Source organism: Bidens hawaiensis, unplaced genomic scaffold (assembly GCF_021521415.1).
Source record: "Bidens hawaiensis isolate Kalapana, Puna unplaced genomic scaffold, B.hawaiensis_p1.1 tig00000296_1, whole genome shotgun sequence".
NCBI lineage: Eukaryota > Viridiplantae > Streptophyta > Magnoliopsida > Asterales > Asteraceae > Bidens > Bidens hawaiensis.
Window position 1 is genome coordinate 4,315,768 of NW_027491024.1, and position 24,086 is coordinate 4,339,853.

The 24,086-nt window shown below is 38.0% G+C and overlaps 1 protein-coding gene and 2 pseudogenes across 2 annotated transcripts; 2 read left to right on the forward strand and 1 right to left on the reverse strand.

Annotated features, from left to right (window-relative positions):
- Positions 1–5,382: 5,382 nt before the first annotated feature.
- Positions 5,383–7,886, forward strand: LOC143620763 (myosin-binding protein 2-like). Its single transcript, XM_077092388.1, has 3 exons — positions 5,383–6,379; positions 6,476–6,574; positions 6,654–7,886. The coding sequence occupies exons 1-3, from the start codon at positions 5,569–5,571 to the stop codon at positions 7,658–7,660; spliced, it is 1,917 nt and encodes a 638-aa protein (XP_076948503.1). The 5' UTR covers positions 5,383–5,568; the 3' UTR covers positions 7,661–7,886.
- A 2,891-nt stretch (positions 7,887–10,777) lies between these two features.
- Positions 10,778–15,937, forward strand: LOC143620319 (mediator of RNA polymerase II transcription subunit 23-like; annotated as a pseudogene). The gene is made up of 14 exons (XR_013151321.1): positions 10,778–10,784; positions 11,460–11,561; positions 11,647–11,927; positions 11,977–12,060; positions 12,137–12,231; positions 12,318–12,723; positions 12,815–12,985; positions 13,060–13,173; positions 13,259–13,384; positions 13,882–14,030; positions 14,113–15,078; positions 15,158–15,339; positions 15,428–15,531; positions 15,609–15,937. The product of XR_013151321.1 is annotated as a mediator of RNA polymerase II transcription subunit 23-like (transcript).
- A 190-nt stretch (positions 15,938–16,127) lies between these two features.
- LOC143620329 (uncharacterized) lies at positions 16,128–16,474 on the reverse strand (annotated as a pseudogene).
- Between the last annotated feature and the right edge of the window lie 7,612 nt (positions 16,475–24,086).

Sequence of the window (24,086 nt, forward strand, 5' to 3'; positions counted from 1 at the left end):
ATCCAACAGCATCAGTTAAGATCTAGTAGCATTAGTTAATCATATAGGTTTAATCATATAGGTCCTGAAGTACCGATTTAACATCATACTGAAGCATGTTGTTTATTATTTGAAATACGCGATGCACGTCTTTCTACCTTAGTTATGGTTTTATCCCACCGGGTTTTCCTAGCAAGGTTTTTAACAATGCAATCATCATTAAGCATATTAAATGATATGTTAATATTTTTAAGGACTCAATACATGGATTTGTTCCATAAAAAAAATACAGAGTCCCATGTTATGTTTATGCAGGATATCCACCAGAATTGCACTGAGCTCGACTATAACTCAACTACGTTTTCACTCATGAATGTCAATAATCAAACACTTACAAGAGGCATGTGGATTAGACCAAATCATGAAGAACCCAAAGACTATATATGAAGAAATGATAACTTGCGTAGTTCCGATTGGAGATGACTACATTAAAATCAAGTCAAGCAACATCGATAGAAGATTGGCTTCCAAAGACTTAGATATTATGTTCAATTGAGGGGGGAGAAATATACACACGTTGTACTCTTTTTCCTTAACTAAGTTTTGTCCCACTGAGTTTTCTTAGTAAGGTTTTTAAAGAGGCAACTGGTAGCATAACTAATCCTGCAGTATTAGTTAATATCGGTCTAGAAGAACCGAGCCAACATTATCCAGTAGTATAATGTTGATAGTGTATAATAATGTATATCTGAGGGGGAGTGTTATAAACCAGATATACAATACCATACATAACTATATGTGACGGTTATATTCTTGTATATATATTCTGATGTACTAAACATTTAGGATTGATCTTATTCAATATTCTATACAAGTTCTCTCTGGATTCTCTGGTTCATTTTAAATAAAACATCTTTTTACAAGTATACACCTATATTTAATTAAAAAGGAAAAATAAGAAAATTTCTGATGGGCTGGATTTGCTTCTCACACTTCTCGCAATAACTTGAATTCTCTTCTGAATTTAATCCTATATATATATATATATATATATTAGTTTTTATCCCTGTATTACGGGGATTATTTTACATTATTCGTTTTCAATATATATATATATCTTTTGAATTTTTTATTTTATTTATTATAAAAGAATTAATAATATACTTAGGGGTTTTTTATGAAAGGATTTAACAAATAAATAAGATGTTATAACCCGGTATAAAATTTTTGGGTTTGGTGAGACTCCTGACCCGCTTATACTTTATTTTTTACTATAAAGCCGGTTTCACAAATAACTAAGTTGTAACTCGGTTTAAAAGTTATCTGGGTTTGGTAAGACCCAAGACCCGCTTATTTATTTTACTATAAAATTGTTTCTTAATTATAAATAATATTTTTTAAAAAAAAAACATATAATAGTTTTTAGTATATCCTATTATATAGGATTTTCATATCAATAATTTGGTAAGAATAATTTTTAATTTAATAAGATGTTATAACCCGTTTAAGGAATATCTGGGTTTGGTAAGACTCATACTTGTGAATTCGGGTCAAATGGATGAGAAGGCTTCATTTAAAAATTAAGCAAATCTGATGACTCCATAAAAAGGGGAATCGACCACATCACGACACGTATGACTTTTATGTTTTCATTTATATATATATATATTGTGTGTGTGTGTGTGTGTATAGGATTGATTTCTTTTGAGAACCACTTTGAGTTTTAAGAACTCGAAAGAACTCAACGTAACAAATTTTTTTTCGAATTTTTTTTACACATGTGTAATACGTAAGTGTAAGTGATGTAAAAAAATTACGGTATTTTTTACACACCGAATCGACTTTTTACACATGTGTAACTAACGTTTAAACTTGTGTAATTATCAAAAATACTTATTCTCTCTCCTGCTTTATTTTTTAATTAAATTTAATCTCAGCCACATATTTCATATCATTTAATTAAATGTGTGGTTCAAAATTGAGTTCTTAAAGTTCTTAAAACTCACCATGGTTCTCAAAATAACCCTCCCATATATATATATATATATATATATATATATATATATATATATATATATATATATATATATATATATATAAGCGAATAATGTAAAACAACATATGAGTACGTAAATAAATTACAATACATGTTGTGCGCAAAAAAAGGAAAAGAAAAGAAAAACTACAGAACTAAGAATCTTAATCTTAAATGTACATAAATGAAACATTTAAAAGCTCTCTGTTTGTTTCTTGCATTCTCTCAAGCCAACAGATTGTTTTATTTGTAAATGAAGACTTCTCATGCATTTGACTCGAATTCACAAGTATGGTCTCACCAAACCCAGATAACCTTAAACGGGTTATAACATCACATTATATTAAAAATTAATCTCACCAAATATTTGATATAAAAATCCATAAAATAGGGATATAATAAAAATTAATATCCACTTTTTTTAAGAAAAAAATATTATTTATATTAATAAACAATTTTGTAGTAAAAAAATAAAATAAATAAGCGAGACATGGGTCTCAAACCAATAACTTTTAAACGGGTTATAACATCTCATTTATTTGTGAAACCCTTTCATCATCAATCATTAAGTAAATTATTAACTTTGTTACATTAAATAAAATTAAAATTCAAAAAATTATAAATATTAGACACGGAAAAAAAACACAACCCCCATAATACGGATAATAAAAACTAGTATCTAACTATCTATATAATTGCCTATCATAAAATCCTAAGTGTCGCTCTCAGGTTGTTCCCCCCATTCTCTAGAGCCACCAGATTGCTTGATTTATAAATGGAGGCTTCTCATGCATTTGACCCGAATTCGCGGGTATGGGTCTCACCAAACCCAGATAGTCTTTAAATAGGTTATAACATCTCATTTATTTGTAAAACTATTTCATAAGCAAAGAATAATTTTCACAGGTCACGGGTCTCACCAAACTCAGATAACCCTTAAACGAGTTATAACATCTCATTTATTTGTGAAATTACCCTTAATTATCAAAGAATAATCTCACGAGTTATTCTTACCAAACTCTAATAGCCCTTAAATGGCTTATAAGATCTCATTTATTGATAAACACTTTCATTATTAGACCCTAATTTAATTTATCTGCTTTACATGTTCTTCGTTGCTGGTCTTCATCTCCAGGGCCGTCTCTGAGAATTTAAATACCTCGGCCGAGCCAAAATAAAAAGGCCCGTAGGCCTTATCGAAACTTTTTTATTCGTTAATGTACATGGATAAAACTTTTATCGACAAATTTATTATAAGTAGAAATCATTCTGAGCATGTAATTATCTCATAAACTATTACAACTAACTTATTTTTAACACCAAAAAACAAATATATGTAACATGTAGAAAAAAAGTTTGTGCCCCCGAAACTTATGTGCCCCGGACGATGGTGTGGCTCGCACACCCTCCGAGCCTCCCCTGTTCATCTCCATCGTCGGTTAACTTCCAATACCACCCACAATCGTCAACTACATCAACGCCTCTTTTTCATTAGACAAATATTTGTGTTCATATTTGTACTTTTAAAAAAATCATCATGCTCGTGTTCGTTTATGTATGTTCGTTAAAAATCTAAAAAACCTAAACATCTCAACTAATAAAACCCAAACGTTAAAAAAAATAATAATAACAAACTAATATATATGTATTAAATTAACACAAAACTACATTTAAAAATAAAATAATCATTATAGAATAACAAAACGATTGAAAACAAAACTTTAAATAAACTCCCGTAACACAGAAGGATCAAACTAGTTACATTATATTAAACAAGCCAATTTCAGGTTTCAGGGCGTTATTGTATCACAAGATATTTTTATTTTTTTTTATTAAAAGTAGTTAACAAATACATACCTCTGAAGAGAAAATTTGCAAACAACAATTAAAATATAAATAGATATAAACACTTTCTGGGTCGGCCCAAAAGGTATAGACTTTAAGGGTCATCCTATCAAATTTGTAATTTTATTGGGCTGCTGGGCTGACATGAACCACGTGGGAGTGAATAAATAACATGGACTCGTGACTCGTGAGTTTGCAATTTTTCTCTTCAGAGGTATGTATTTGTTAACTTCATCTGCATCACGCTTCAACATTTCCATTAGTGTCATTTCGTATATAAATGTTTAATTTGAATAAGTCTTGGTATGGTTGATCGCACAAAATTAGGGCTGTAAACGAACCGATCGAACACGAACAAGGCCTTGTTCGTGTTCGTTCGTTAATGAAATAATGTGTTCACGAACACTTACCGAACAAGATTTTATGTTCGTGTTCGTTCATTAAGGAAATTAATGTGTTCACGAACGGTTCATGAACACAAACGAACACAAATAAAATCGGCAAAACCTAGAGATTAAGACCGATGTATTCATCAATGTGTATAATGAAAGCATGTAAACGAATTGAACAAACACGAGCAAAAGCATGTTCGTGTTCATTCATTTAACTTTAAACGAACACGAACACTTAATCAAACAAATATTCATGTTCATGTTCGTTTATTTAAAAAATGAACATTTGTGTCCGTTTATGTTCGTTTGTTTAAAATCTAAACAAATATAACTGAACAAAGATAAAAGAACATATATGAACACCAACAAGCATAAATGAAAACATTTAAATGAACACAAATTAACAAATGTAAAACTTTAGTTAGATGACTCATCCAAATAATATTTAATTATTTTTTTTATTAATACATAAACAAACATAAACGGACGTTCATGAACATAAATGAGTGAACGGAACATGTGTTCATGTTCGTTCGTTTAATTAAATGAACACAAACTTTTTGTTCATGTTCGTTCGTTTATTAAATAAACGAACTTCCCGCCGAACAATTCACGAACAGTTCACCAAACGTTCGGTTCGTTTTACACAAAATGCCTCAATGAAAACTTTGTTTCAGTATCAGCTTCATGTTACCTCTTTTTTCATGTAAATCACTCTTCAAGAATCATGTATATGGATTGCTATTGGGCGAACACATATTTCGGTTCCAAAATATTCTAGCAACCTTAAAGTCATCAGTTGTTTTTATTTAAGCAAAACTATTTTTCATTTCTAATTAACTGAACACCAGTTGTAAAAACATGATATCTTGTTAGGATACTAGGAGTGTCTTCGATTTGGCTATTGGGTAGTTCAAGTTGGTCGGTAACACCGCCACCGACGGTCCAGGTAGGCAAATCTCCTACGTTTTATGTGCCATTTCCAAAAAATAAAGTAAATTTGTTTCTAACATTATAAATTAACCAATGTTTCTTTAAAATAAAAAATTTAAAAGATATAATAAATAAAAGATTTATAGGATGTAGTATCTTTAGTGGGTCCTTACTTTTGTTGTTGGCCCCCCACTTAACCAAATTCCAGGGAAGCACAAAGAATCTTATAACCATATTAAAATATTAAACATATGGCTAGTATTTCAAAAAGGCCCCTACACTTTTTTCTGTCTCCATTAATGGAACCCCTTTTTCTGAATACAACTTCCCCTTCATTTCCCACCCTTTCCCATTTCTCTTTGTAAATATTAAACAATAATCACAATGGCAGCTGCCAACAAATTTGCTACATTCATACACATGAACACAAACAAAATCACATTTGTGCTCATCTATGCTGTTCTTGAATGGACACTCATACTTCTTCTCCTCATCAACTCACTCTTTTCTTTTATGATCATCAAGTTTTCACAACTATGTGGCCTAAAATCACCTTGTCTATGGTGTTCCACCCTCCATCGCTTTTTCGAACCCCAAAAGGTTAGCTTGCACCGCGATCTTCTCTGCGAGTTTCATTCGAAAGAGGTTTCGGTTCTCGGATTCTGCCCAAGTCATAAAAAGTTGGCAGAAATCAAGGATTTTTGTGAAGATTGTTTTTCTTGTCATTTGGACTTCCAAGTGAAACATAGTGATGGAGTTGATGAATATGAGAATAAGTTGAAGTGTTCTTGCTGTGGTTTGAAGCTTCACAAGAAACTTTGTGAAAGTGAAACATGTATGAATCAATTTGAGGAAAAGTTAGATTCAACTTCAGATTTTCTTCCACAAGATCTTGAATTTTTCTTTGATTTTAGTGGTAGTCAGTTGGTTCCAATAGAACTGATTGACTCTGAGGAAAGTCAAAGCATTTATGAAGCTAATCAAGAACAAGATCATGAGTTTGGAGATTATCAGAAAGCAGATGTGATCATTCAAGAACATCACACACCATGGCTTGAATCCATGGAACTTGAAGAAACTGAGAATTCCATTGTTTTTCATGCAAAGTTTAGTGAATCTAAAGAAAAATCTGGCATTGTTAATGAAGAGGTTCAAGAAACTACCATAGATACAAAGAAGCCGGACCCAAATTTTGGTAATGTTTATCTTGCAAAATTTTATTTTTTTAGTTTCTTGGATATCTATTTTTTTGCTTAATTATTAACGTTTACATTTGCAGTTGATGATCAAGAATCAAAGGTTTCATTAGAAACAAAGATTCATGTTCTTGAAACATGTGTTGAAGAATCTTCAAGTTATTCACATGATTTGCATTTAAAGATTGAAAATGGTAAAGTTTTTATTTTTCTTGCAATGCAAGTTCCTAAATTTTTATTACATGTACTCAATAATCTTGTTTTTTCCATAAGGTTTTCTTGATTCGAAGAACTCGAGTGAAACCCTTAACAAGAACGAAGATGAGAAAGTTCCCGCTACCCCTACTTCAATTAAGAAGTTTTTTATGTTTGAGCGAAAGGATTCGAGGGCAGAAGAATCATTAGATGGTAGTTTGATGAGTGAAATGGAAGGTGGAGATCCAGTTAACACAACCGAGAAGCTAAAATCGGCTTTACACGCTTTGAAAGCCGAGTTAGAGGAAGAGAGAAGTGCTTCTGCCATTGCCGCCAGTGAGACGATGGCGATGATCACTCGGCTGCAAGAAGAGAAGGCGGCAATGCAAATGGAGGCGTTACAATATCAAAGAATGATGGAAGAACAATCGGAATATGACCAAGAAGCTTTGCAGCTCTTGAATGAACTCATGAATAAAAAGGAAAAGGAATTGGAAATGTATAAGAATAAAGTAGCAGATTATGAAGCCAAGGACCGAATGATTGTTTCAAAAGGTAGCATGAAAAACAGGTCACGTTCGGGTTCATCTTCTTCTAGTCATTCCGAGTATAATGTAATGACGATTGAAAATACCGAAGAATGGAACGGGAATCAAGAAAGCTGGAATCGGAATGTGCTCGAGCTGGAAACATCATTAGCGGACTTTGAAGAAGAACGTTTGTCGATTTTTGAACAAATTAAGGTTCTAGAAGAGAAGCTTTTTGTTTTGAGTGATGAAGATGATCAACACTTTGAAGATGTGAGACCTATAGAAGATCTCTATCAGGGAAACGAATTCCATTCCGACGACATGGTGGCAAAAGCAAACGGGTTCCATTCCAACGAGTTGGAAAACGGGAAAAAGCGAATGGACATCGAGTATGAAGTTGATCAAGTTTATGAAAGGCTACAAGCTTTGGAAGCCGATAGAGAGTTTTTAAAACACTGCGTCGGGTCACTGAACAAAGGCGAGAAAGGGATGGAACTTCTTCGAGAAATCTTGCAACATCTACGCGATCTTCGAACCGTAGATTTTCAAACATAAACATATTTATTAAGATAAAAGAAAAGTTTTATTCAAGGTTTTCCTTTTCAACATTCATTACATCCTGACCCTTTTGAGGAGAAGGGGGGATGAGTTTGTTTTTTGTAGGTTTGCAAAGGTTGAAGAATGATTCAATATTTAAGGCTTGTGATTGTAGAGTTAGATATTGTATTCATTGTAGGATAGAGGGGAAGGAACCCTTTATGCCTAATAAGTTATGTCTCTATGTGTATGTAGAATATAAAGTTTTTGTTTCTTTAAATTACGATACTGTTTAATGATTCCGGACTTTAGGTCATGGTCTCTGGTTGTCTGAATCATTCCAGTCTTCTTCACATTGTTTTTATCAAATTGGTTCGAGAAGTATGGGCATATGATAGTTGTGGTTTCTTGACTATTTGTCATTAGTGGTCTCCACCACTTGGTATCTTGGCTACTATTGTGCTTGATTCATCAATTTATAGTGTAACTTTAATAAAACATGTTGTAATAAGATGTATACCATACATACAACATATATATAACTAATTCGGTTTAGGAGTTTGGTTGTTGTCACATTGCAAGCACAGTTCTTTGAAACATATTTTATGATTATTCGTATTTGTCTGTCATATATGTACTTTGTTGGAACATAAGTTGTTTTGAGGACGGAATCTAGGAAGGTTGTTAAGCATGAGGCAGCGTGTTTGGAGAATCAGCACGTGTTCATTCCATTTGCCTTCGACACTTTTGGATCTCTAGCTCCCGAGGCGGTTCGCTTCTTGGAACGGGTGCAGAAGGTGGTCCACAGTGACTCGCAGAGCCCGAGGAACCAAGGATTTATATTTAGTAGAATAGGCTTTGCGATCCAAAAGGGGGATAGCGGCGCAGCTTGTTGCTCGCTTACCCATTATCTAGATGTAGTTTGGTTTGTGTTAAATGTTAATAAAAACAAAATGAATGTTGGTTCCAAAAAAAAAAATTCAAATTAAGTCATTACATGTGAACATAATTAGTTATATTTATATGAGTTATATAATTAATTACCGATGCATTTGTGTACTCCTTTACGAGAGCTTTGCGACGAGCTCACATGTAGTTAAAATAAATGGGATATCAATACGTAAAGTAATGAGTTTATAAGCAACTTGAAAGAAAGAAATAGATAAAAGTTTCCTTCACGTATATGAATGAACAAACCTTGAAGTGGTATATAAGTTGACTCTTCTTATATATTGTTTCCTTACTTTCTTAGTAACAAGGAATAAGCAAGGATCTTAAAGGGTGCATTGCACCCTCACCTATATGTTGTGATGGTCGGCGATAAACGAAATGTAGAGTTTTAAAACCCACTTCATACACACGTATCATCGTTAGTCGCCTTTATGTGTCTCATTGTTAGTTCAGCATTTAGTAATAAGTATTTGTTAGTATTTAATGTAGGGATGGAAATGGGTCGGATTTAGGTATTCCCAAACCCATACCCGGTTATTAAAGTTCATCCCAAACCTGTCCCAAATCCGTCGGGTTTTAATCGGGTATTTACTCGTCTCGGGTTTTCCCATCGGATTTCGGGTTTCCTATCGAATTTTGATAAAACACATGTCGGGTATACCCGGCTGTCGGGTTTTGACAAAATATAACTAATCGATTTCAAAGATGGTTACCATAAAGATAAAATATCTCAAATAATTAACATAAACAAGTTTCAACAAATAATATATTTGGAATTTGGAATATATTATATATAATATAAAAAGCTATGTCGGGTACATCGGGTATATAATCGGGTAATGGATTTATGTTATCGGGTAATCCGGTATATTATAAATCCCAAACCCGTGAAAAATTTTAAAACTAATCCCAAACCCGTCACAAACCCTAATGGATCGGGTATTACCCGTCCCATTTATGTCAGGTTTCGGGTTTTTTTTATCAGGTTTGGATTTCATTGCCATCCCTAATTCAATGTACTAGACAAAGTCAAAAAAGGACCCGTGAAGCAAACACTTTAAGGAAAGAATAAGACTCGACCATAGTGGACGTAACCATCAATTTGAATGTGAATTATATGCAAAATTTTATACATAGCGTAAATTAATACGTTTTTGTTCGAAAATTTTGAATCTACCGAAGGTGTCTATTCCATTCAAGTAATAAGATAAAATATAAAAGAAATACAATTTATCTTATATTAGCAAAATTCGACATATACCAACAATAATATAAGGATAAAAACAACATTCAACTTAATTAAAAGTTAGAAAATAATTATCATTACGTACTCGTCAGGTGCAGACTTAGCAACTTTTTGTTAGTAGTGAAAAAAAATTCGTTTGATTTATGTATTTCCCTACCTCTGAAAAAATATAACGTTACCCTTATTTGTTTATAGCTCAACCAAATTAAAAGCTAAAACCGATTAAAGTCCAACCAATTTAAAGCCCAAACCAAATAAAACTATCGTTCGTTGTTCCCTGATGCCCATTTGGTTTAGGTCGGACATTAACATTTAACAAAACAAATTTCCATTTAGCCACTGTCCACCTCACGATATCCCGACCCCTTGCTCCCTCCTTCTGTCACCGGAGCTCCACTCCGCAGCCGAGTAGCCGACGACCGAGGTTCCTTGAGTTTCTCTTCTACGGTTCGACTTCTACTTGTTCAGTTTAGGTATTCTACTTCTTTTATATAAAATTGTAATTGTTAATTTGTTTATATAAATGGTTAATTTGGATTTGTTTATGGGCAATTGAATATTTGATTGATTGATTATGTTTTGTTGAATATTTGGATAATGTAAACTGAATTTGATTAGAGATTTGGGGTTTATATTTTGTTTCTTCTAAAATTAGAGAACTTAGAAGATGAAACACCAAAGTATTATTAACAATCTTTTTAAACAAAAATCCAAGAAAATGATGATAATGATCCAACACCAAGTTAAGAAAAAAAATTAATATATGGCATAAGGTAAAAAAAATTGGTTATTGTATGAAATACGGTAAAAAAATTCGTTTACATCATATGAAATACGGAGAATTTTTTTTTTTGAACGTTACCCTTGAAGTTTTCGTCTAGATCCACCACTGTTACTCATGTAATTTGGTTAATAGATTTTGTAGAATACTTATAGGCATGCCGCGTGAGTTTACCATTTTATTGTTTTGAGTCATTTTATTGTTTTGAGTGTGAAAGTTTAAGATCTAGATCCTGACTTGTTTACGTGTCTTTGACATACATTGACGACCAAAATGATTATAGTATATATTGGGAAAATGATGACCTTATGGTTGTTAAATGTAGACTTAGGTAATTAGCATATATTAATTGTTAAGTCACGTCATTTTCATGTGAATAGTTATGTTCTATGGTAAATATTTTTTTTTCTGACCAACTCTTCTTTAGTAATTAACAATTTATAACTAATTAAATAATAATTATAGATAAAAACGACAATGAAATATCCAAGTATAATTTTGAAGTACACTTTCCTGTAGTAAGTTAGTAACTAAGCGAACCGACAAATAAAGTATAAAACATAACGGGTCGATTTGTAATAATTAGTTTAATTTTATGAACAAATACAAACATAATTTTCTTGTTTTTTTGTTCATCGATACTATAAACAAAGAAAACTGAAGATCAATCATCAATGAAAATTAAACAACAATGCTCAAATTTATATAATTACATAATTACATTTAGCAACTAGGTGAACAGTGAATATCTTCTATTGGTCCGCTTAACAACTTTCTAGTGGTCAATGCAAGATATATATTTTTTTGATTAACCTTTAATTAGTCTTTAACCCTTCAAGCTTCATGTTCACCTTATACTTTAAACAAAACGCGTTATTTAAATAGTGAACAGCTTCAAAAAGGGAAACAGATAGATGAATGGTGGAGACAAGTAACTAAAGGTATATATACGTATTACATGGTGTATCTGTTATTCACAAAATAATGATTAAAATACTCTGATTGACTGTTTTGTGTTGATTTTAGGGGATCATATGATAGATTACATGAACATGGATGAGAGATCAGTTGGAATGTTTTGGGTGGTTTCTTACACAATGGCACAACCTGCTTCTGATACAGTAATGGGCTGGTTAACAGCTGCGGGCCTTGCAGAACTACCGGGCCCAAATCTACAAACTAATGAGAGAATAACAATGATGCGAGAAGTTCCTCCTGTGCCAATTTCATTGTTGTCAGGATTTTCAATTAATTTGTGTCTGAAACTCGCTTTTCAGATGGAATATATACATATACTACTCTTTCTAGTTAAAATATATAATACCATGTTCTCATATTTTGCCTTTTTAAATGCAGCACGTGCCTAACATTGCAATGGTAGAAACATATACTAGATTGTTACTCATACAACCTCATTCGTTGTTTCGTTCACATTTAAGTGTAAGTTCGTTCCCTCCATTGTTTTATGATACTCATACTTTTTCATGACTAATTATCTAGTTTTTAAATTTTGTAGCATTTGCATCAGAAGAATCCTGCTATCTTAAGTAAGCCATCAGCTACTCTTTTGGTACTTGAAATCCTCAACTACCGTTTATTTTCCCTTTACAGGTGATTAATCTTTTTCATCTTTCATAATTTCATTTTCACTTGTGAGTATTGGTTACATAAATATTTTTCTGTTTGTTTAAACTTAGGTATCAAGGAAAGAGCAAGACATTAATGTATGATGTTACCAAAATTCTCTCAACTTTCAAAGGGAAACGCGGTGATCATAGCGTGTTTCGGTTGGCAGAAAACCTGTGCATGAATCTCATATTATCACTGAGAGAATTCTTTTTTGTGAGAAAAGAAGGAAAGGGTTCCACTGAATTCACAGAAACATTAAACCGCATAACTGTAGTGAACCTTGCTATTATTATCAAGACACGTGGAATCGCTGATGCTGAACACCTTTATCTTCAAACGATGTTGGAACAAATCTTGGCCACCAGTCAACATACTTGGTCCGCGAAAACCCTTCGTTACTTTCCACCTGTTTTATGTGATGCGTTAATTGGCAGGATAGATAAACGGGGCCTAGCAATTCAAGCATGGCAGCAGGTCGGTTTTATTTAGTTATTAATTTAAAAACAATGACATTGAATGTTTAGTTTGTTAACAAAAATGTAAGATATTATGTGCTGATTCACAGGCAGAAGCAACTGTTATCAATCAGTGTACACAGCTGTTATCACCATCAGCTAACCCTACTTATGTCATGACTTATATTAATACAAGTTTTCCTCAACACCGACAATATCTGTGTGCTGGAGCATGGGTGCTAATGCGTGGTCACCCCGAGAACATAAACAGTGCAAATCTGGTAATATTGTAAAATATAATTGCTATGATTTAGTTTTTAATTAAATCGGGTCTCTTATTTGTTAATTGTTACAGGGTCGTGTTCTGAGAGAATTTTCACCTGAAGAGGTGACTGCAAGTATATATTCAATGGTGGACGTCCTTCTGCATAATATGCAGTTAGAGTCACAACATGGACATCCCTTGCAGGTGATCTTTTAATCATATGCACACACATTTCTGGTTAAGTGGTAACTATTACTTATTTGACATAATTTGTTTTTTAATCTATCAGGATCTTATAATGAAGGCATGTGCAAATCTTTCATATTTTATTTGGAACCATGAGCTGCTTCCATTGGATATTTTGCTTCTTGCTTTGATTGATCGTGATGATGATCCACATGCTTTGCATATTGTGGTATGTAACTAGGAATTAAGTGCGCGCGCGTCGGTTTTGGGCTCTCAAACCGAACCAAAAATTGAAAATTCAATTTTTAGATTTTTGAATATCATTCGGTTTCAGGGGTTTTTTTTGCCCATTTAGGCTTTAAATAATCTAGCCAAAAAAATGACCCAAAAAAATGAATTTGGGCCTGAAACAATAGGTCTAAATGATGTCAAACATACTTATATATACGTACATACATATGTGTTTTATTGTTGTATTGGTTTTCTGCTTCGGTGTTTTGGGTTCTGGGTACAAGCAAAACTGAAACTGAACCGAAGATAAGGTTTTTAGAAAATTACAAAAACTGAACAGGTCAGTTTCTGGTTGGGTTTGGTTATGTTGATTAATTCGGTTTTGGATTTGTTACTTTAGATCCATCCTAAACCTAACTAGGAATGATTAGTCACGGCATTTAATTTTTGTTCCAAGTTAATTATGCTAAAAAGTTTATATTATAATATTTGCAGGTTAATTTACTTGAAAGACAAGTGCTTCAACAAAGGATAAAATTTTATGTTGCTAACCGTGGCAAACCCGAGCATTGGCTTCAAACTATAAGTTTTAAACGTATTGAACTACAAAAGGCTCTTGGCAATCATTTGGCATGGAAGGAAAGGTGACATCATGAAAAAAATCTTTTTTTTTTTCTATCGATTCTTTTTTTTTTCATATGTTATATAAATATTTTGCCTTTTCAGGTATCCAACGTTTTTTGATGATATCGCAGCACGTTTACTCCCAGTTATCCCTTTGATCATATATAGGCTTATTGAAAATGATGCTGCTGAAGCAGCCGATAGAGTTCTGCAATTCTATTCAACTTTCCTTCATTATTATCCTCTAAACATTACATTCGTTCGCGATATACTCGCATATTTCTATGGACATCTTCCTGCAAAACTCATTTTCCGTATACTAAACGTGCTTGATATTAAAAAGATGCCATTTTCCGAATCGTTCCCGCAGCACGTTAACTCATCAAACGCCATGTGTCCACCACTCGAGTACTTCGCATCTCTTTTATGCAACCTCGTGCATAATGTAATCCCTCAATGCAACTCAAAAGCAGACCCGTTAAACAACGGTATGCGTACATTTATTAACCGGAATCCAACAGCTAGTCAACCCGGGTCAACCAACACTTTCGAAGGTCAAAAGGCGTTCTATCAAATTCAAGATCCTGGGACCTACACTCAACTTGTTCTAGAAACCGCGATTATAGAAATCCTATCTCTCCCAGTAACCGCACAACAGATTGTAACCTCACTCGTTCAGATTATTATTCATATCCAACCGACTCTAACTCAATCTAACCATGGTTACCATGCATCTACCACTAGTTCGGGTCAAGGTTCGGCTTTACCAGCTTCGCCTTCAGGCGGGAGCACGGATTCTTTGGGTAGATGTAGACAAGGTGTTACGGGTATGGGGTTTGTTACACGAAGCGGTTACGCGAGTCAGCAACTGTCATGCTTGATGATTCAAGCGTGTGGGCTTCTGCTGGCTCAGCTTCCTTCTGAGTTTCATACACAGCTGTATGCTGAGGTGGCACGCGTTATTAAAGAGAGCTGGTGGCTTACTGATGGTAAGAGGTCGGTTAGTGAGTTGGATTCGGTTGTTGGATCCTACATGGGCTGCTCAAGACAATACCTCCATTGTAATTGGTAAGATCTGTTTTTCATACTTTTTGAAGTTTTATGATGTAATAATTATTAAGAAATTTATAAACTTATGATAATGCAGGAAATGTGGTGGCTTTGCTTCATTCATTCTTTAGTAATCTTCCACAAGAATGGTTGGATAAAACACATCTTATTGTGAACCATCTAAGGCCTATAAAATCAGTTGCAGTGCTGAGAATAGCCTTTCGGATTGTGGGCCCGCTGCTGCCGAGGTTAGCCAACGCTCACAACTTGTTCAGCAAGGTAACTTCTTTAGAAAGTCATAAGTACATTGTGAAACAAAAACCTGAAAAACATGAAGTCAGATAACCAAGTATGCTCGATTTTGCAGACGCTAGAACTGTTGTTGAACATGATGGTGGATGTATTTGGGAGGAACTCGCAGCCATCAACTCCTGTTGAAGCGTCTGAAATAACTGACCTTATTGACTTTCTGTAAGATTTGATTTGACCATCATATGATCAAAGTTACATGAACAACATTTAAGATTCTTTTAACTGTTTGTTTGCAGTCATCATATTGTGCATTATGAAGGTCAAGGAGGACCTGTGCAACCAAATTCGAAAGCGAGACCAGATGTATTAGCCTTATGTGGAAGAGCTATTGAAAATCTAAGAGCCGACGTGCAGCATCTTCTCTCGCACTTGAAAATCGATGCGACTGGTTCTATTTATGCCGCTACCCATCCAAAGCTTTTTCAGAGTCCATCTTGATAATTATGTTTGAGGTTAGGGTTGTTGTTGTGATTCCTAATATTTAGAAACTGTTTGCTAGTTCTATTTATGTTTGGTTTTTAGACTTAGTACGGGTTGTAATATGTTAGTTATAAACCAGCAATGTATAATGCAGTCTTTGTATATAGATGGTTCAATCTAACTAATTAAATTAAATTAAATGCCATAACACTTAATTAAGGATCAAATTCAATCAACACAGACATGAAATGAACATCTATAACACAATGAAACATTAAAAGCTACTGATTAAACAGAAACATCAAAACATAAACAAACACAAGCGCTCCATAAACTCAACCCGACCGCATCAATTTCTCAACCCGGCTATTCAACTGATCGATCTTAACCACCGAGTGACAGAAAACAATAACCAATGAAACACCAAAGCAGTAACGATCAACAACATGTTACCCTGGCTCTTCATGATCGACTTCTGGTGTCGCAAATGCTCGGTGGGAGTACACGAATCGGGCGAACCACAACTCGGCCGATTCTCGTACTTCCAGTAAATATCCATAAAGAGAAAGAGGCAAAATGAGGAGGTTGCGAATAACAGCGACTAAGCCCTTGGGCCGAATGGTGAGTAAGAGACCATCACGGCCTCGGCTGCGTAGCCCAGAACCACCCATTCTAACGCCATTGATGGGTTTATTTATTAATAATTTGTTTGTATGAAGATTGATGGTGGCCGTGTACGGACACGTGGAAGCTTAATGGAGAAGTAAGGAGAAACAGCAATATGCGAATTTAAAATACACACGTTACGTTAATAAATATAATTTAATATCTAAGTATTGTAGTCGTCAGGTCAGGGGTGTGTAAAATAATCGAATTTTTTTTTTTAAACTGTAGTTTGGTTAGTTCAAAAACCAAATAAATTTACTCAGTAGAAATTAAGAAAGGGGTGGCGGCGCAGCTTGTTGCCCGCCTACCTGCTATATTGATGTAATATCTATGTTTCATCAGTAGAAATTAAGAATCAAATAAATAAAATTTGGAGCAAAAAAAAAAAAAAAAAAAAAAAAAAAAAAAAAAAGAACAAAAGAAGAATTGTAAATTAAACTGTAGTTTGGTTAGTTCAAAAACCAAATAAATTTACTCTCGGGTTTATGTATGTTGCATTATGTTTTAACAATTGTGAAGAGGTATGTACCCGCCTCAACACCGAGCAAGGCGGGTCAACCCACAAGATAAAGACATTATGAAGGCACAAAGCTAAAACCTATGCACATGGCGCATACAAAACATGCTCAGGCATCATATGCCCAGGCACACATATGCTCGCGCATCACATACGCGCGCAGCGCATCAGCGCGCGGCGCATATCACATGCTCGTGCATATCACATCTGCCCAGACACACATGCTCGCGCATCACATATGCGCGCAGCGCATCAGCGCGCGGCGCATATCACATGCTCGTGCATATCACATCTGCGCATGAAATATCTGCGCGTGAGAATAAAGAGAAGACCTCGCGCATCCTCAGGATGGGCGCATATCACACGTGCGCATAATCAACCTCGTCCTTATCCAAATCAGGATTAGGGCAACCTTGATTGTGCACGTCAGACAACCTTCCAGAAGGCATCTTTTTAAGGAGAAAGAATATGCTGATGTTGATAGCTGCCAAATGAAAGGTCGACAACTCAGCATGACACATGTGTTACCACGTGATTACAACCAACGAGAAAGCGCCAGGTGTCCCAGAGGACACGTGGAGCAGTGCGATTGGAGGAAGCCAACGAGGTTGAGCCCAACCGGTGGTAACCCTAGCACTATAAGTACAGCATCAACTCCACTTTGATGACACATTCATACTCAATCATTGACAGTTACAAGCAGGGATAACACATTCAATCATATTGAATCACATTCACTCACAGTCAGTTACATACAAAACAGACAGTCTCACAATCAGGGGGTATTAAGCTATTCAGCAATACTCTTGAGACTCTCTGACACACATTATTATCTTCTCCACAAATATACTGATTCTCACGCCGGAGGGTTACCCCAAAGAGGACCCCTCTGTCCCTTTCTGAGGGGTAAGTAACGGCGCTGTTCATTTTGTAGGTGGAAGAACACAGACCCAGAAGAACCATCGGTGAAATAGCATAATCACACCCGAGGAAAGTAGATCTGCTACCAGTGAGTAGATCCACGTTTCTTCATTGGCGCCATCCACTGTTACAAACGGCAATCAGATCTCATCAGATCTATATAAAAAAAAAAAAAAAACAATCACCATGGTTTCTGGAGTTCGTAACGTTGATCAAGCTCTGGAGGATATTGAACGTGAGGGTGTTAACGACGGACAGCAGGTTCTGAGGGTTCCGCGTGATTCTACGCGTACCACCAGCAACCGTCCCTTCGTCACAACCCCTCACGGCCAGACTGAAACTCCTCCAAACGATCTCACGTTACAAAATATGGCCGGCGCGAAACTGAAAGGACCAATGGGTCCAGAAGAGGAAACAAATGATCCAAATGAATGGCTCATAAACGAGCAGCGGCGTCTGATGGAAAAATACAATGAAATGGTCAAGCAGAAAAAGCTAGCCGACCAAACACAAAGGCAAGCTTTTGATAAGCAGACTACAAAAAGGCCGTGCGCGCCGGAAGAAGGACATTCTGTTCACACTGCACACACTGAGTTCAGTGATGAAGAAGTGCATAGCATGAGGAAGACACGGGATACTCATGCAGGAGGCTCACAGCTCCGCGCGCCTGTGAACATGGCGCCTGGAGCCAGAGCAGATCTGGATCTGCACATGCCGTACAGCCCACCGGTCAGAGGGCAAGTGGACGTAACCACGCCCTACAGACCAGCCATCCTGGTAAAACACTCAAAGTTTACTGCGCGCATCGCGCAGGCTCCCATCCAGCACAAGACAAAGATGCCAAGTGGTCTGGGCAAATATGATGGCACAACAGATCCAGATGACTTTTTGCAAGGTTTCTATAACACGGGAAACCTAGAGAGCTGGACGATGCCAACATGGTGTCATATGTTTGCTCGCTGCCTCACGGGCGCAGCGCGGGTATGGTTCGAGAGCTTGCCGACAGGGCAAATTTATGGGTTCGAGGAACTATTAGAAAAGTTCCAAGCCCACTTCGTACAGCAGCGCAGGCACACGCGCGATCCTGATGACATCATGCACTGCATACGCAGGAATGATGAAACGATTGAAGATTACATCACTCGTTTCAATCAGGAATCCCTGGCAATCGGGGGTATAACTGAGCAGCTCCTGCGCGTGGCCTTTATACAAGGCGCGCGCAGTGATCAACTCCGCCGGGCTCTCGTAAGCAAAGATGGTTTGCCCACCACGTGGGCCAAGTTAATGGAGGCATCGCGAGTTTTCGCGAGAAATGAGAAACAGATTGCCCAAGATAGGGCAAGAGAAAGAGCGCATCAGGCAGAATCACCGCGCAGCAAAGAGAAGAGGGCCAAACAGAACTCTGTATGGTCCAGGTTGCAGCCGACAAGTTTTTCTTCTGCGAAAAAACAAGCGCAACCAACCTCACCCCAGCCCCAAAAAGAAGTTCGTAATCGCGGGGAGGGTGACAAGAGGGTGGGCGGCAGAGATCCTAGCAGACCTCTGCCAAGAATATGGACACCCCTCACTAAAACACCTTCACAGGTGTTAAGTACTGAGAATGTCCAATTCAAGCCCCCCAAGCAACTACACTACAAGGGACCGCAAAACAGTGGCAAATATTGTGAATTTCACAGGTCCCCGGGCCACAACACCGACGCATGCCATCATTTAAAGGATGCGATCGAGAAGGATGTAAAGTCAGGCAGGCTGGCTCACTTGGTAAAAAACCAAAGAATAGAAGATGAGCAACCGGAAGGAGCCTCTGCCAGCAAGAAATACAAAAGAATCTGTGTGGCTGGGGGAGGACGACAAGGGCAGACGTCAAAAAAGGGAAGCGCGCAAATCCACGGAGATTGGCGCGAGCAGCAAGTCATCTTCCCAAGAATCAGGGGAGGCCCTTCAATAAGCAGTCCTCTCGTCATCACCACACACATTGCTCATTACGAAGTGTCAAAGGTCCTGGTGGACACTGGAAGCGAATCTGACATTATGTATGAGCAGTGTTTCAGAAAGTTAGACCCGGCAGACCAAGCGCGGCTCGAAATTGTGAACGCACCAATCTGTGGTGTTTCAAATGAAATCATCCATCCACTGGGCCAGATTCAGTTTGAACTAACTATGGGGGATGATGAGCACAAGCGAGCAGAAGTTGTCAACTTCTTGGTCTTGCCCACCACGTCATGCCACAATATGATCCTGGGTAGGGGAACGATTGCCCAATTTAATGTTGTGCCGTCGCCAGCGCACGGCGCATTGGGGTTCCCTACACCAACAGGCGTAACATTTGTTTACCGCGATCATTTGTGCGCAGTGACAAGCACGCCGCGGGAAGGGAGAATGAAACTTCCAATGGCTGACAATGCGCCAGAGAAGTGGATTTTAAACCCAAAATTCCCAGAGCAAACGGTCACAATTGGCGCTACCATTTCAGACGAAACGAGATTGAGAATGAAAAAGTTGCTCACAAAATACACGTCGGTTTTCGCGTGGCAACACTCCGATATGACAGGGGTCCCGCGAGACTTGGCGCAACATTCTCTTAACACGTTCAAGTCGGTGGAGCCAATTGCTCAGAAAAAAAGAATCATGGGGGATGAAAAGGCGAAGGCCATGAATGAGCAAGTGGAGGACCTGTTGCGCGCAAACATCATCCGCCCGATCCGATACCAGACGTGGGTAGCCAATCCTGTGATGGTAAAGAAAAGCAACGGGTCATGGAGGATGTGTATTGACTTCAAGGACCTCAACAAAGCATGTCCGAAAGACTGTTACCCCCTCCCAAACATCGACGCAAAGGTGGACTCCGTGGCGCCATTCAAGCTCAAGTGTTTCCTGGATGCCTACAAAGGCTATCACCAGATTCAAATGGCACCACAAGACGAAGACAAGACGGCCTTCAGGACCGACAAGGGTGTTTTTTGTTACACAAAAATGCCCTTTGGTTTAAAGAATGCGGGCGCCACCTATCAGAGACTTATGGATTAGGTTTTCAGTGAACAAATCGGAAGAAATCTAGAAGTCTACGTTGATGATTTGGTGATCAAGAGCAGGGAGGAGAGACAAATGCTCAAAGACATCGAGGAAACTCTTCAGCGCCTAACGGAAGTTAACATGAAGCTCAACCCGAGCAAATGTACTTTCGGCGCAGAAGAGGGGAAATTTCTTGGTGTAATGGTCACTAAGGATGGTTTCAAGGTGAACCCTGAAAAGGTGGAAGCCATCCTTGACATGCCTTCACCATCCACCATGAAAGAGGTTCAGAAGCTGAATGGTAGATTGGTGTCAATCAACAGGTTCCTAGCGAACCACGCCAGCAAATCTACTCCATTCGTTAACACCTTGAGGAACTGCTTGAAGAAGAGCCAATTCAAGTGGACGCCTGAGGCTGAGCAAGCTTTCACTGAGATAAAAGAATGTCTCATAAAGTTGCCCGCGCTCACAGCTCCACTTCCTGGCGAAACCCTTACATTGTACCTGTCAGCTGGAGACCGCGCGATCGGCGCAGTATTATTGGTGGATCGCAAGGGGATCCAAACGCCAATATACTATGTGAGTCGGGTGCTCACAGACCCTGAGACGCGCTATTCCATCATGGAAAAGTTAGTTTTGTCACTAACACACGCGTCGCGCAAGCTCCATAGATACTTCAATGGTCATCCTATTGAAGTTCTGACTGGTTACAACATCCAGCAAGTCTTGCGACGCCCCGCGCTCTCCGGAAGGCTGACAAAGTGGGCGCTGGAATTAGGTGAACACACGATCACCTATAAGCCTCGTCCAGCAATAAAGGGTCAAGTTTTAGCGGATTTCATCACAGAAATCCCAGATGGAAAGATTGAAGAAGCTCAGCGCGAGGTAGACCCTCCGCGAGCAAACGATGAGGAAGATGTTTGGAGGCTATTCACTGATGGAGCCTCCAACAGCGAAGGGTCCGGCGCGGGCCTCAAACTGGTGGACCCTGATAATCATGAATATACTTATGCTATTAGGTTGGACTTCAAAAGTACCAACAATGAGGCTGAGTATGAAGCCCTGCTGGCTGGTCTGCGCATTGCGCGCAACTTTGGAGTTAAAAGGCTAGAGGCACATGTTGATTCTTACTTGGTAGCTGCGCAGGTCAATGGCCTTTATGATGCCAAGGAGAACACCATGCCTCTATATCTAGAGCAGGCAAAAAAGATCGTTGAGCAGTTTGACTTCTTCAAAATCATACACATCTCGCGCAGCGAAAACAAGTCCGCTGACGCGTTGAGTAAGATGGCATCAACTAATTTTGATCACTTTGGCAAAGATGTCAGGGTGGAAGTGATGAGCAACCCGTCAGTGCAAACGCAATCGGTCCTTGTAATTCATACATCCCCTTCATCCTGGATTACTCCAATAATGGAATTCCTGAAGGAGGGGACGTTACCGGACGATCGCGCACAGGCGAGAAAGATAAGACACAAGGCGCAGAACTATTAACTACTTGATGGTACATTATATCGACGCTCTTATCTTGGACCGCTCATGAAATGCCTGGATGCTGAAGAAGCAAGCTATGTGATTAGGGAGATTCACGAAGGAATCTGCGGCATACACGCTGGCCCGCGCATGGTGGTTGCCAAGGCAATGAGCTCGGGCTACTATTGGCCAGGCATGTACTTGGATGCGCTAAAAGAAATACAAAAATGCAAGGCATGTCAGAGCTACGCGCCAAACACCATGCGGCCAAAGAACAACTTGATTCCGGTGACCTCTGCCTGGCCTTTCCACAAATGGGCCATTGATATTGTGGGGCCCCTGCCGCAAGCGCAAGGGCGAGTGAAATTTTTGGTAGTGGCGATAGACTATTTCACAAAATGGGTTGAGGCCAAGCCACTAGCAAAAATCACAGCTGAGGCGATGAAACAATTTATCTGGAGCCACATCATTTGCCTTTTTGGCCTTCCTATGGAAATTGTGAGCGACAATGGCAAACAATTCACTGACAGGAAGATATCAAGCTGGCTCAAAGAATTGCACATCAACCAAATCTTCACTTCGGTCTACCACCCTCAGGGGAATGGCCAAGTGGAGCGCGCGAATCAAAGTTTGCTAAATGGGCTGAAGAAAAGGTTGGAGGGAGAATCCCATTCTTGGGTCGAAGAGTTACCTAATGTCCTGTGGGCGCACAGGACATTAAGCAAAACTAGCAATGGCGAATCCCCGTTCAGCCTAACCTATGGGACAGAGGCTATGATCCCAGCAGAAATTGGATGCCCATCCCATAGGGTTCTCATGATGAGCAAAACTGATAACGAGCGAGAAAGAAGATTGGACCTTAACTTGCTTGAAGGGCGCAGAGAAGCGGCTATCATCAATGAAGCCAGATACAAGAAAAAGCTGGAAAAATATTATAATCAGCGCGTTAAAGAGTGCCACTTCAAGAAAAATGATTTTGTCCTTCGAAACAATGAAGCTAGTCGCGCAATACCCCCAGGAAAAATGTCCCCCAATTGGGAGGGACCTTATCAAATTTCAGAAGATTTGGGGAAAGGCGCGTACACTTTAAAAGATTTGAATGGCAAAAAGATACCGCGCGCGTGGAACGCAGCACAGCTTAGAAAATGCTTCATGTAAATGTTCAAATATGTAATCAAGGCTTTTAAGCCATCATGAATGATGATTCGCGCTATCTTTGTTCTATTACCTTTGCATACATGTTTCACACTTCCTTTATTAATTTGGAACAATATGACAACACTATATTGACTTCAAAGCGAAGTAAAACATACATGCGCGAGCCTTAGCTCAAACGCGTTAACGAGTCTTAACTCTAAAACGCCAGGGCCTTAGCCCAAACTTACGAGCCTTATCTCAAACACGTTAATGAGTCTTAACTCTAAAAACGTCAGGGCCTTAGCCCAAAACAAAGAGCCTTAGCTCAAAACACTCACAAACATCCATCTTACATCCCGCGCAGCCTGATCATAAAAATCCTTAAACACAACTAAGGCAAAGTACATGCCATATCATGTTAAGGTCTCAGGTCGAGGTCGCGCGCGGAATCATAGTGGATATCTGAGTAACACACGCTGACATGTAATGGCTAAACTCATACTTCCATATAAATACCGCGCGACAACGACGCGCAAAAAAGAAATAATGAAAAGTTAGCGCGCATGTC

Coding starts and splice junctions, on each gene's coding strand:
- LOC143620763 (XM_077092388.1), top strand. CDS start 5,569: ATGGCAGCTGCCAACAAATTTGCTACATTCATACACATGAACACAAAC. Junction 6,380..6,475: donor GAAGCCGGACCCAAATTTTG/GTAATGTTTATC, acceptor TTGATGATCAAG/AATCAAAGGTTTCATTAGAA. Junction 6,575..6,653: donor GCATTTAAAGATTGAAAATG/GTAAAGTTTTTA, acceptor TTTTTCCATAAG/GTTTTCTTGATTCGAAGAAC.